We start from the raw sequence: 15059 nt of genomic DNA on the forward strand, positions 1-15059 counted from the left end.
AATATATACATTCTTTTTTATATAAATATTTTATATTTTATATTTTATATTTATTCTTAAAAAAAGAATGTAAAAATGTGTCTATATATTTTTTTGGTATTAAAAAAGCTTTAATATAATTATGACAAAGAATTTTAGCTTGATATTTTAATATATATCTTTATTATGTATTAAAATCTGATTGAAATATATCTTGCTTAAATTAAGCTTTAAATTAATCTAATAGTAAAATATTCTGTATCGTATATAAATTTCAGGCATGTTATATAGCACGTCTTATTTATGTGCTGACAAAACCTGAAGATGTTTCACGTAGAGATGTCACAAGATTATTAACATTTCAGAAAAGTTATTCTAAATCTCCAACATATATTATTGCATTACTTTCGTAAGTATAATTGTATATAATATTTGCTTTATTAATAAAAATACTTATTAAAAGTGTTTATAGCTTATTTAAATCATATAAACCAGAATTAGTACCTGAGAAAATAAAATCAGTGAATATAGAAAGTGTATGGAAACCTATTCCTGAAGTTATACGATTAGCATTAGAAGATGCCAGAGATCGTGCGGAAATTCAACAGTCTTGTCAAAGCATTCAACCTTTTAAGTGGAATGTAATGCAGGTATAAATGTATGAGTATTAAATATAATATATATAATATGAATTTAAAATAGATTATATAAATTGTTATTCATATAAAATTTACAAGTTAAGAAAAAAACAAAGGCACTTTTACCATCTATTGGTTATTTTCATATGGGTTCAAGTATTTTTAAAGATAAAGATGCAAAGTCAATTTTTGATATAAATAGGTGAGTAATATATCTGAACTAATATATTTTGTCACTTATATTGATATTAATATACAATGTTAATATACAATATTATATTTATATATATATATATATATGTGTGTGTGTGTATGTGTGTGTATGTGTGTATCAGCATAGAAGAGTTAGGAAAATATCATCAGAATATTGAATTGCCTTGCAATGCTGTTTCGCTTTTGGCAAATATGATTGGTTACCATCTTCTTACATACGCAGACTTTCAGTACCAAAGTAGATTTTCGTACAATCTTTACAATACACTTACAAGAGGTATGTTTATTGATTATTTTCTTTCTAATATAAAAAACTATTTAATATAAATTATTAATATAATTTTTTACTAAACTTTATATATTTTAAAACCAGTATATTAATGTTTTAGCATTTATATTGGAAAATGGAAAATTTTCCAAAGAAGAAATGGATAAATTTTTAACTATGACAATCGAATTTTCTCGATACATGCAGGAAGGAATACTTATAATTAAACTGTTCTTTGATGAATATTTATATTATAATTCAGGAGAGCATTTGCCAAAATTACTAGATTTGTTGCAATGGATGACTTCTATATCAGTAACTGGTAACTATGAAGCTGTTTTAGCTCTTATAAAATGTTAAAATATCAAATTAAAATGTTACATTTATATTTCATTATTATTATTTATATTTCAGAGTTACGAGAAAACATTCTAATACATGTACAGAATATATTTTATGAATCAAATTTAAACATGAAATGTGAAATAATTAGATCTCTACAGAAACTAATTACGAACTTTGTAAGCATTGAATATATTTTCTCAATTTATAACATATCTTTTTTTTTAGTTAATTTTTCATATATAATTTCTATGTGTTTGTTTAATATCATTATAACAATATTAAACAAACACATAGAGATTATATATGAATATTGATTGTGACAGGAGTACGCAAGACTAATTTTTTTGCAAAATACAAATTGCATTTATGTTAACAGTTTATTTTCTTTACATATATGTATAATTGTTACATTACAATTCATTACAGTTCGTAAGACAAGAACTTGAAGAACAGGATCAATATGCATCATCCTTTTTGCAACAAGGTCGATTAGAAGATTTAGCAGAGATCGTACCTGTGATTACAACAATATTAGAAAATCTTATTGTTTGTGGATTGAACATACACAATTACAATGTCATATTGTTATCAGAATGTTTAGCATTTTATGAAGAGGTATATAGAAAAATTGTAAATAATGTAATTAGAATGTTTAACTGGTTAATTTTTAAGTATTTATTTGTGTCTGTTTTAAAGATCTGTACATTAGAAAGCCGTAGTCATGTATTATCTTGGACATTGCCGCCATCAGCAGTCATCTATGGAGCATTTATTACGAAGAGTTGTGCTATTTTGTCGAGAATTTGTAGATTACTATTGAGGTATTAATTTTTTTTAATAATTCATTGCTTTTTAAATTAATTTCATTCTATATTATTGATACTTGAATTATTACAGATATCGCGAAATGAGTCCACATTTACGCCAGATTATGCCATCAGATATATACGAAGAAAAAATTCGTATTATATCTATTTATGCAAATGATATTTATAAAGCATTATGGTGTGATGAGGTATGTACGAACAAGAGATGAAAATGCTAAACTTATTATATATAAACTTATTATATACAAATAAGCGGCATTAAAAGAATTATTTAAACAGCCTTTTAGTGAGAATGGTAATCTTTTGAAAAATTTTTCAAAAAAAGTACGCAGCGATTTAAGAGATTGTGATCTGGAGACTTTATTGAATATTAGCAATCATTATGCTATATTAGCCTACAGATGCACACTAAGTAAAAGAGGCTTAAAAATAAATACAAAAGAGGTAAATATTAAAAATCTATTACAAATTTTTAACTTGATTTAAACAACTAATAACTTGTAATTTACTGTAAAGTAATATAAGTTAATATATTAAAGAAAGTTTTAAATTATGACTTCAATTTATTTAAAAAAAATAATTTAATAAAAAAAATAAAGGAAATTTGAGTGATTTTAGAAATTGTACATATTTCAAGGTTGGGAAATATTATTTTTTATAATAAACAATTCGACAATGACGTTGCAATTTTTTATGACAATAACACTAACTAAATCCTAAAATTGTGTCAAAATTGAAAAAGTCACTTTGAGGAATAATTTGTCACTATTATTATCTACTGAAAAAAATAAGAAATGAATAATTTCGTAACGTTACTCATTACAAGTAATGAGTAAAAAAGTAACGCGTTACAAATTTAGGAATTTTTTTTCAGTTTCGAATAATTTTTTCAACCCGTTAGTAACGATTGACTTTTCTCTGGTGTTACCATTACCGTAATAAAAAATTTGTAATGTCATTACTAAATCGTTATTATAACAATCAACAAAGAGAGTAGCGATTATTAAATAATTTCCCATCTCTCCATATTATTAAATTTTTTAAAACAAATATTTTGATTAAACTTTCTCATGCATACACTCATTCTCTTAATGTCATTCTTATTAATTTTCTAGGATGCTAAGACTATGGCTTTTTATTATTTCCCGGTAGTAAATGAATTTCTCGCTGCATTTAATGAATGACTGTTTCAAATTAAAAAAAATACATATTTTTTTATATTTCTTAATGTATATTTATATCTATTAAATAAATTGAAAAGTGTAAAAATTCACATCAAAATATTAAGTGCTAAGATTCGCTTTGATAAGAAATGTTTTTTAACTGTATGAGTAAAGTTTTTATGTAATTATCTATTTAATCGTGGTTATGTAGTTCCGTAATCCACAAGATTTTTATATAAATGAGTTCAAAGATGAATTAAATAATAATGAATGATGATACTCAACGAAAAATCGAACAATGAAGGAGAAGTTATGCTGAAAATTAAAATTGTATCTATAAAAATGGAAATCTTTTACATAAAGATTATTCGTTGCACAATATCGATCAAATCTATTGTCAACTACAAACTAATAATACCGCTTGCTAGAACGTAGTTATAAGTCTATTATTATTGTTATATATATATATTGTTGCAAAAAATGTGTATTATTGTACATATTTGAATAAAGAAAGTTTTTAACATTTTTTAATAGAAATTATTTATCAAATTTCTTTTAAAAATAATTGTAAATATAATATTGTATTCGCTTAATATTTAATTGAACGATCATATTTAAAAAATACATTTACAAATGTGCTTTTATTATTATATTAATTATATAATATAGTATGTTATATTAATTTAAACATTTGTAATTACTTTTTTGTTCGAAAATGCACTATATTTTTATTAAAACTGTTGAAAGTTATTTTTCTGATTCTCTTTAATATTGCATTAAGTTTCACAAAAGTTTAATAAATTAAATATGTATTTTTTTCATTGTGTGATTTAATTGCGATCGTTTTTATGTCTAATATATGATATTAAGAGATTAGAGAAGTCCGAATTATTGATGACAATAGAGATCTTACTTTCTATTGCTCGTCTAATTCTATTCAGCATTAGGGACCAAGTAGTGTGTCTAACTGTGTTAAAATATTTAACAAAGTTCAGTGTAAAATAAAAAAATAATATGTAATCGATTGTATAAAAAATTTCTGTTGTATAAAAAAAAGCATTGAGTAAATAAAATTATATTAATGGCATATTATATAAAGTATCGAAAAATATTGATTAATATATAAATAAAAAAAATAAGATAATTTTTAAAAACCAAAGCATTTTTTGTATATATCACAAAAATTTTAATTTCTAAAAATTAAAATTCATGGAAAATTTTACTTTCCTCTTTTTCAAATTCATAAATATATAGATAAGGCCACATACGCCGATATGCTATATTTTATTAGATATTAATATAAAGAAGTTAAATGCAACAAAAGGAAACGTTTCTACACAATAATCAAGAAAATTAAATATATGATAGAATTTATTTTTGTCATTACATTTCGATAATGTCAATCATCATTCAACTTCTTTATTTGCTTAAACTTTAACTCCTATGATTAATTAACGCAAAGAGTAGCATTTATTTCCAATAATGTAAACAAAATGTGCTAGCTTGTGTCACATACTCATTAGTGGATTTAGTCTTATATTCTGATTGAATACACTAAGGGCAGTGACTTTACCTTAAATTGTAAAAAATTTGTTCAGTGTAAAAAGAATATATACATTATGAAAATTATGAAATTCTACTTTAACTAATTTTAACTAATTTTAACGAATATATAATGTCATATATGGCACGAACAGATTAATTATTTAATAAAATATCGGCCATACCTTATCATATTATCTTGTACTTAATGTGTGATAAGATATTTATATGATATTCACATATTAATTTTTCTATTAATTTTTCCTATCAATGTATTACGCAAATCTTTAATAATTTTTCTATATCATGATTTTTCATGTACCAATATATTGCTTTTCTTCAGCTAATTGCAAACTAAAGGTTAAATTTTGTAAATAATCGCAAAATATAAGAAAGACAACGCATTTATATTATACCTTCATGTAATGTTTTGCACAATATCCGATATACATCTTTACAATAAAAACTGAATTCTAAAAATACAATTAATTAGATTTGTAAAATTGTGTGTAAAAATATTTCTTTTTGTGAAAATATTTTATGAATGGAAAAAATAAACATTAATGTAAGCTGTTCAGATAAATATACTTTAGATTTGCAGAAAATTAATATTTATGAAAATGACATGATTCGAACGCGCTTAATATCATAAGGATACTATAAGTGATAAATAAATACTTTTAATGTGTATGTATTAATGTATATGTGGATGACTAATACAAAAAAAAACAACTAACGTGTTCTATCGCATTATTTATGTCTTTGTTGCAGATTCTAGAATATGCAATTTCAGTCAGTTATATGAATATATAAGTCGAAAATAAATATCTCATTGAACACAATACATTCGTTTCATACGTTTAACTTGCGATTTTTAAAAGTACTTTTCACAAAACATCGACGCAATGAATTTTTATAATTTCTACAAAGAATAGTTTGTCACAGTTCTAAATTGTCACGATTCCAACTTCAGTTTCTTATTATATTTACGTAAATAAAATAAACACTATTGTAATACGTGAATCTGAATTCATGAATACTGCAAACCAGACTACATCTTTTTATGTAATAGACACTTTAAAATCAAATTTAACGTTTATAGATGTTTTATAAAAACAGCCCGTATTCGTCCAAATAATGTAAATTAATCTTATGTGTTTCATATAAAAAAAATATTGAAATGAAAGGATTTCTTAATCATATAAATTCTTAATAATATAAAAATGAATGTATAGATTTAATTTGCTTACTCATCGTACTTTTATGCTATAATTATAATTTTGTATATAGATTCTATAGTTTAAAATGTTTTAACAAATTATATTATTAACATATTAATATGTGCTAATAATATTTAAATGATTCCTACTATATCTTGTATAGAAAATTTTGTGAATATAAATATATAAAATAATATTTGTACACTTAGAAAAAGACACCAAGAGAAATGTAGGAATATAGTAGTAAATTATAGGATACATAAATTCTTTTGAGTAAATAGAAGTTATTTGAGCGAGGACGAGCTGTTGGAGTTGTTGTACGGAATTATATTAATTGGTATGCACTTTTTAGAATATGGAATCCAAATTGTACAATAAAATGATTTTTATCTCTATGAAATACTTTCTATAAAATATTAATTAAGAAATTAAAATATTTTCGGTCACATTTCAATCGATTACAAGCACTTTGGAAGCTAATTATTACAATAAAGTCATGTTTCATCTTGATCACTTTGTTTTAAATTTTGAATATCTATCTTTGGCACAATATTTTAATTAAGCAAAACTAGTTACCATTAAACATGAAAATAAAATTAATGGAAACGTAAATGTACAGGCCATAATTCACAATATGCATGTACGTGGACATGTGCAATTCTTTTTAAACCTGTACTAATCATTTGTCCAAAGAAGCAAATATATAAGTTTTGCCTATTGATAAATAAACTCCAAAAAATTAATCAGTTCTATAATTAAAAACGTTTTCTACGCATATTTATATATACATACATACACATACATATTCATGTATGTGCATATACATACGTGTAGATGTAGAAGATACATCTACGTGCGAAGAATTATTTAGAAATATATAAATACAAATATATACATATATGTATTCATATTTACATTTGTATTATACGTAGTGAATTCCATATTACGTATATATCTATATTTGTATTTATAATGTGATATTGCTAACAAAAGTAACTATCTAGGATGATAATCAGTTCATTTGATGTGTACTTGATAATTATGCCCCTGTGTATATTGTATACATAAGTGCATATATGTATTTCTATTTTTATTCCTAACACTCACACATTTGTTCATGCACTATATGGAAACGAATGTACGCTTCACTTCACTTTTAGCAATAACACTTTTGTACATAGAGCAGTATCATATCGAAAGAACGAGATATAGACAACAGTTTCACATTTAACAGTAGAGCGATAAAATAAAACAAATCAGTCCCAACTGCCGTCAGTTTCTACTTCGTTAAGTGCATCTTCTGCATCAGAGATCATACTTTCATACGACAAATCTGGCTCATCTTCTAGGAACTCATCCCGTTTTCTTTTGTTCAAGCCTAACTTGCGTTTCTTCGTTGTGAACGCAAGTTCATCCTCTGGCGTTCGCTCCTTGCGGAACTCGTAGACTAGTGGATAAATATGTTCAATTGCCGCTTGGACTGCAGCAACATTAGGTGCTATAACACAATAAACAATTATTGTATAATTATATACTTTTTATGTCAATTAATTTACAATGATTCATGAAACACAAACATAAAAATATATTTTGATATTTATGAAATACAAAAATTTTTAACTTCTGATAATATATATTCAATGTTTCTATTTTATTCAATTAAAATTTTTAAGCAATGCTGTACTATATAATCAAAATCAATACTATATAATCAAAACCAAAATATTTAATGTAAAAATACTTATTTATTCGCGCACAAAAAAATATTAATATATTTTTGATAAAATAATTTCATAAAATTCCTGATATTAAACTTTATGTGGTCTCTCAAGGACATACAGAGATTAAAAATCTTAGTAAAATAATGTATCAAAATGACTATAAATTTCTCTATAATAACAAAATGTATAATTATAATACCAACCTGTTACAGTAACACTTCCTGTAGAAAATATCTTCAGAGTAGCTTTTGGTTCTTTTAGCTTATATGTGACACCAGGGTGTAACTCTGGCTCATAACTGTAAATCACATAAAAATATTTATATAACTATCATATACTTATATATTTGTATATAATTATTAACTAATAATTATTGATAATAATCAGAAAATGTTGGATTCTTTACATCGAGAAAAATACTTTAAATAATATACTAACAAAATAATTTTTTAAATAAATTGAAAAGATATATTTATAGTATGCTATAACTATTAAATGCATTTTCTTTTATACTTACTCAGCATTTTCTTTGTGATGTACTGAAAATGATGTTATTTTGATAGCAAATGGCATACAACAAGTGCCTAATACATTGACCACCCTATAATTATTGAATCTCACTTTGAATCCAAGTTTTTGAAGGGAACGGGCAAATCTACGTGCTGCGATTTTTGCTTGAACTTCACTGGTTGCACCAGTGCAAGTTACTTTACCAGATGACCAGATGGATGCTGTAGTATATGGTCGCCTTAATTTCATCGTTATCATCTAAAAATCACAAAGAATTATATTAATTTATATATTTTAAATCATGTCTATATATGCTTTATATTCTTTCTAAATATATTATCTATAAATAGAAAATATTAAATAGTAAATAAAAAATATATATACTTAATAAATTATCAAGATAATTTAGTTTATCATGTAATCAAAAATTTTTATTCACTAAAATTTAAAATATTGCAGGCAACAATAAACTTAGAATATGCAAATTTACAGATTTTTGTTCTGATAAATCATATTTTATATAAGTTTTAAAAAATTATTGGTCTAAAAATTTTATTTTATTGCTTTTTCATGAATTTTTCTATAATATTTTCTACGATGAAAACATATGAGACAAGCTTTATATGTTAATCAGCAAGGATATTTTATTACATCAGTTGTAATATAATATGTGTAAGAATGCTGCGTTTAGAAAAAAACTGTTTCAAGAAACAGTTGTATATTTCTAAGTAACTAAATCATATAATAGTTTTAAGAATGATATTGTGATATTATCTTTTTAATTAGAGAAATTTTGTTTCGATGAATATAATAAAATATACGACGCAAAGTAAAGATAAATACAAATTAAATATTTCATTTAAAATTGATAATGTGAATTATGCTTTTTTAGAATTCAGTTATTTCCTTTCTAAATAGAGACTTGTATGTAGATTCCAAAGACAAAACATGGACTGCACAATCTGTATACAATTGATCGAAAAAAATAAGAGATAAGGCGGGAAGATAACTAATCACTATCTCTTTCTGTTCTGTGTAATGTTAGAAAGAGAAGAAGATTGGTCATGTTCACTCTGTCATTTTTGTTGACCATGTTAGCTATTCTATTTAGATACAGATGGCATAGTTCTTATTCTATGTCTTTTTTTGATAGATTCTTACTAGATATTGGTTTGTAATTATATAGCAATAATAATTTTAATTATATTGGATAGTTTAATTATATTGGATAGTTTATTGCTAGAACAATTACTTATCAAACAATTTGTTTCTCGAAATTATCATTTCATATATATGATATTACGAATTTGTGAGTAGGGAAAAAAATGTTCCATTGTGATAAAAACGAAGTACTCAAAACATGAATATCTTAATTCAGGAAAATCTAGAAGAATACTATTTTGTCCCTTTGTGAATAGAAACTTCCAATAATAATAACAAATAAACAAAAATGAATAACAGAAGGGCTAAGAATCAAATTTTTCGTATATTTAGATTCTTAAACACATATATTTCGACCTATTTGTCCTCAGTGTGTATATACTTGTCGATAAATTAATGCGAATTTAATAAAAATCATACAACAATTAAATACAATTTCTGTAAATTATAATTACGTAAAGTGGAGGATCTTCCTTCATGTCTGTTTTTCAGTTTCGCAATAATGCTTTCTGTCTTGTCTTCATAATTACATTCTTCTATTACATCGGTCGCAATTTATCCGTAGTGAAAATAAAATTAATTGAACATATAGAGTCATTCCGTAAATTGCAAACACACATTCTCAATGTAAAGATTTAGCTAAAATAATCCAATGATTGAAACGTCAAATTAATTTAACAGAGGCAAATGCGATTAGAATTGAGAAAATTAAAAACAGTTCCGTTAAAAATTACTAATGTTATATTGTCTTAATTAATTAATTTTATTATCATTATATTATCGGATTTATTTTCATTTTATTATCATTATATTATTGGATAAATTGCGACCGATACAATAGAAGAATGTAACTACGAAGATGACAAGACAGAAAGCATTGCATTATTGCAACTGAAAAACAGACATGAAGAAATAGGTCCTCCACTTTACGTAATTATAATTTGCAGAAATTGTATTCATTTTTGTTTATTATTATTGAGTCATTACAGTTTATTTTTATTTAATAATAGATAAGTTAAAAACAAGTCTAGTCTTCCATTATGAAGGTTGGAAAAGGCTCACAATTCTGTTTGACAAAGATTGCAAATATAAACTAATAACAAAATTAAGATCTACATAGGATTAGCACTTTCATCTTGAAAACTTTAATTTATCAAGAATTACAATGTAGTAAAAGAAAAATCATTTCTTATGGAGAAGATGAATATACAAAAATTCTTAACACATACCCCATTTTCTCTTCTGTATTCAACATTAGATCCATTGAGCGCTATTTCTCGCAAATTCAAATGACATCTTACACTAAAGCTGCAAACTACATTGTTAATAACAATATCAAGTTCTGGAGGCTCTTCATGGGGCTCTTCAAGAATCTCTTCATGAGGTTTCTCGGCATGATCAACATATGGTTGAAGTTGACCATCAAACAATCTATTGTCCTTTTCTTCTGTACAGGAATTTGCATTGTCCAAATTAACATCATTTACATGATTCAATGATTTATTTGTTAACGGTTTCATGCCATTTTCCTGAATAGCAGTTGCCATAATATTGTGTACCTGCAACATATAATAATAAAAGAATTATATACTCTTTATATTGTATTCATTCAAATTTTCTCAGACTTATGTTAAAATATATTTTGACGTAATGCTTCAATTAATATATTTAATTCATTTAATATAATTTAATTTAATATATTTAATTAAACAAAGAAAATTTTTTTTTATTATAAAAATTTATATGTATAATTCAATAACATAGGACATAAAATACAATAAATCATTATTATTTACATGTAATAATAGACAATTCTATATTTTGTAAAAAAACTAATTGAACATATTTTGCAATAATAGATATAAATATATCAAGATAATTTTTAATATTTAATGATATTTTGTGTTATATTAAGATTGATTCACACAATGCTCGATTTTTTTAATGACAAGTATGCACGCATGCTGTTATGCTTGCTTTGATGCATACAGTCTGATATTTGACAAATAACTATGAAAGCAATTATTTCTTTTGATAGGTACATGCAAGAAAATAAACTGAAGTAATCCATAATAAATAGAAAAATCATGTAATTGCAGTATGCAGCGTTCAATGCATGAATGAATTCTAACATACATCAGAGCGGATATGACTGTATGCATGCTATCATTCAAGAAATCGAGCATCGTGATTCCATCTTTATACTTGTACTCTAATATTAATTTTAGATATACTAGTAATTAAACTTCTAATTTTTATTTAAAAAGTACACAAACACACACACGCGTACTTACGTGAGAAATTTATGTGAGAAATTAAATATAAATAAAAATAACAAAGTTGTATCAATTTATTTATATTTTTTAAATTTAATTTGCGAAATAATATCTATGTTTAATATGCACTAGTAAAATATTCAATTGCTTCAATATTCAATAATTTATATAAAAACTGCAACATTTCATTCAGAATTCTATTCAAATAGAAGACATAATAACAAAGTATATATTCTGAATATACATAATTGTACAGTAAAGAAATTACTAGACTACTTTCCAGGATTATTTTTTATAACTGAATTAGTATATACTTTTGTACTTAAAATAAAATAGATAAAGAGCTGGTTTCAGTAACACCAATTAATCCAAATCGAGATTAATTGTCAACTGCAATTGATCAATTCTACTAAACAGCAAATACAACTGATCAGTTAACAATCAATTAAGTTAACTGACATTGGTGAAACCAGCCCAAATACTTAAAAATTGATGAAAACGAGAAGAAAATTCTAACGCAATCTAATGCATCAAGAAAGAAAAACCTCTTAGTTGTTTCTAATAACTTCTAGCAATAATTATTATTACATTTATTATATAATATAAATTTCTATTGTATAAATGCAAAATATAATTCAAATAATAAAATAATACAATAATTAATAAAATCTACATTTTATGATGTATATCATGAAGATAACATCAACAATAAAAAAATGAGATTCATATAAAAAATATACTAAGCAAAATGTATATTGAATTATAGTGAATTATACAATAAGTTAGGAGTTGTTTGATTTTAATCGTCATAAAAATAACGTTTAAGATCTCTTCATGCAGAGAAACTCGACTAGCAAGTAACAGAACGCGATGTGAATATTAGATTTAAATCGGCAGTTATCACAGCGCTTGGCGAGAAAATAACGATCAAGATTTGCGATATAATCAATAGATCAACGAGGCAAACGAAAAGATCATGCATTCGAATGATCTTCGATGAAGCAGGATCGGGTGAAACACGAGAAAGAGGACCGAGCGGATGCTGGGGATGTATGATGTTCGCGAGGGATCCACACGTGGGGGGAAGGGCAGTTCGCGCGTCGTGAGACACGAATACGAGATTAGAGCTCGATATCGAGTGCCGTCACGAACATCGAATTGAAAAAGCAGCGGGAATCATCGAGCGGCGCCGGGATTGCCGGGAACGGAGTACGATCGCCTCGCAGCACCTTCCGAGAATGTTCCGCGAGCGAGACATTTGCGAGATTACTTGCTAAATAATTGTAGGAGGATGAGAGGACTCGAAAGGGCAACTTACAGGTTACACTATACCAAGCGACTGCAATCCGTCGCGCGTAGATTAAAGGTAATGTCTTTGTTGACAAGTGCCAGCGGAACACAAAGTTAGCTCAATAACAACCAATGCCATTGTTCTCAGCCATATTCGCTAGACTGGCGACTACTGGCGACCCAAGCGGCCAACTGAAGACCGCAGGGCTACTTACGATACAGAGATAGCGAAGTCGTGACTGTACAGTCGTAGACAGAATAGTTGCATCATTTTTTTTTAATAGGTTTCGGAATGCAGCCTGCCGATTGTAATGTAATTGGTTCTTACTTATGGATCCATAAATAAGAACCTATCATTTGATGAAGCAGAATATATCTATTGAAAAAAGTGTTAGCTATTCTATCTATACAACTGTACGCTATGAGGTAATTAAGGGTGGTCGTGAGACTCGAAAATGTTACGAGCAACTTATGGCTACGACTATTTTTACATTGTTTGTTTTAGAAGAAATTAAGTAGAGAAGTTAGAGAAATATGTAAAAAAAAAATATTAATACATATCAATAACTACATTTACACAGCACCCTTAATCAGGTTTAATAACATCCATAGTTATGAAACTGACCAATCACTGACTTCTGTTACACGGCTTTACGCCGAAGTTATAACATCGATGTTATGAAACTGGCCAATCATAGTTATTTCTCTAAAGAATGGAATGATTGGCCAGTTTCATAACTATAATAATAACTTCGGCGTAAAACCTATTGTGTAAACATAGTAACAGTCTTCCAAGGAATAGCTATGATTGGCCAATTTCATAAATACGGATATTTTAAACCCGAATAAGCGTGTCGTGTAACGGAGGTCAATGACTACATTTATATGGTTTGATTTATGCCTTGATTTATATATTAAGTTATTATTGATTACAGCTGTTTTCCAGCTAGGACATAGAGACGTTACATTATGTTCCATTGTAAAGTATTTGTCGAAACACAGTTAGTTTCATAGTTTAACACCAGAATGCATTGTAGTTCTTCCATTCTTATTCTTATAATTATTATTATATTTAAATTATATTTAGCGTATCAATAATAGATTTATGATTTTTATTTAGACTTAAGTTATAATTTTTTCATATTGGCGATTTTTGAAGGTTTTGCAAAATAAATGCGGCTATCAAATAACTTTTTGGAAAGTTGATAATTGACATATTTTACACGCTTGTTCTTAGCTTTTTGCTATGTCGAGCAGTGTATGGGGCACAATAAAAGGAGCAGAGAATAGAGAATAAGAATTTCAATCTATCAGAAATCATGTATTGTGGAATATATAAGATCTGTTTTTTATTGTTGCACTTTCTGAACTAGTACACACAGTGCAATAAGTTAAAATAAACCAAGTATATGTTTGTTTCACTTTAATTTATTGTACAGTTCAGAATGCAGCAATAAAAAAACAGACCTAATATCTTTGTTCCTTGTTCCTTTTATTGTGCGAAATCCCTAATATTGTTGTATCAGGGGATACAACAAAAACAATAAAAAGGATCAAAACAGGAAACAGAGAATAACAATTTCAACCTATCAGAAATCATGTATTGTGGAATACACAGTTTCCGATAAGTTCCAATTCTTATTCTCTATTTTATTCTCTAATTTATATGACATTTTTGTTGATAATAGAGATGATTAATTCGGCTGAATTTCATTCTAATTTGCAGCCTTATTATAAATCTTCTTGTTTCAAAATGCTCACGTACAAATTTTTCTCAAGGATATTTATACTTAAATTATATGTTAATATAATAATTATAATTTTTCTAGTTTTATACTTTGTATTAATCAATAATATTTCAATAATACTTTAACATTTTCAATTAATTATAAAAATATTATTTAAT

The 15059-nt window shown here is 25.8% G+C and overlaps 2 protein-coding genes across 2 annotated transcripts in view; one reads left to right on the plus strand and one right to left on the minus strand.

Annotated features, from left to right (window-relative positions):
• Positions 1 to 3454, plus strand: part of LOC108694015 (centromere protein I-like) — a 5832-nt gene extending 2378 nt beyond the window's left edge. The window contains exons 4-14 of the mRNA XM_018203261.1: positions 223 to 388; positions 452 to 629; positions 722 to 819; positions 953 to 1107; positions 1220 to 1420; positions 1513 to 1619; positions 1870 to 2058; positions 2140 to 2264; positions 2341 to 2458; positions 2550 to 2714; positions 3386 to 3454. Of these exons, the coding sequence (XP_018058750.1) occupies positions 223 to 388; positions 452 to 629; positions 722 to 819; positions 953 to 1107; positions 1220 to 1420; positions 1513 to 1619; positions 1870 to 2058; positions 2140 to 2264; positions 2341 to 2458; positions 2550 to 2714; positions 3386 to 3454 (1571 nt within the window). The remainder of the gene's footprint in view (positions 1 to 222; positions 389 to 451; positions 630 to 721; positions 820 to 952; positions 1108 to 1219; positions 1421 to 1512; positions 1620 to 1869; positions 2059 to 2139; positions 2265 to 2340; positions 2459 to 2549; positions 2715 to 3385) is intronic.
• A 3791-nt stretch (positions 3455 to 7245) lies between these two features.
• LOC108693939 (TATA box-binding protein-like protein 1) lies at positions 7246 to 13267 on the minus strand. Its single transcript, XM_018203156.1, has 5 exons — positions 13182 to 13267; positions 10817 to 11146; positions 8434 to 8684; positions 8120 to 8214; positions 7246 to 7693 (listed from the first exon to the last, which is right to left on the minus strand). Exons 2-5 carry the CDS (start codon positions 11132 to 11134, stop codon positions 7452 to 7454), a joined length of 906 nt encoding a protein of 301 aa, XP_018058645.1. The 5' UTR covers positions 11135 to 11146; positions 13182 to 13267; the 3' UTR covers positions 7246 to 7451.
• Between the last annotated feature and the right edge of the window lie 1792 nt (positions 13268 to 15059).

The sequence above is a fragment of the Atta colombica genome, unplaced genomic scaffold, assembly GCF_001594045.1.
Source record: "Atta colombica isolate Treedump-2 unplaced genomic scaffold, Acol1.0 scaffold1, whole genome shotgun sequence".
NCBI classification, from domain to species: Eukaryota; Metazoa; Arthropoda; class Insecta; order Hymenoptera; family Formicidae; genus Atta; species Atta colombica.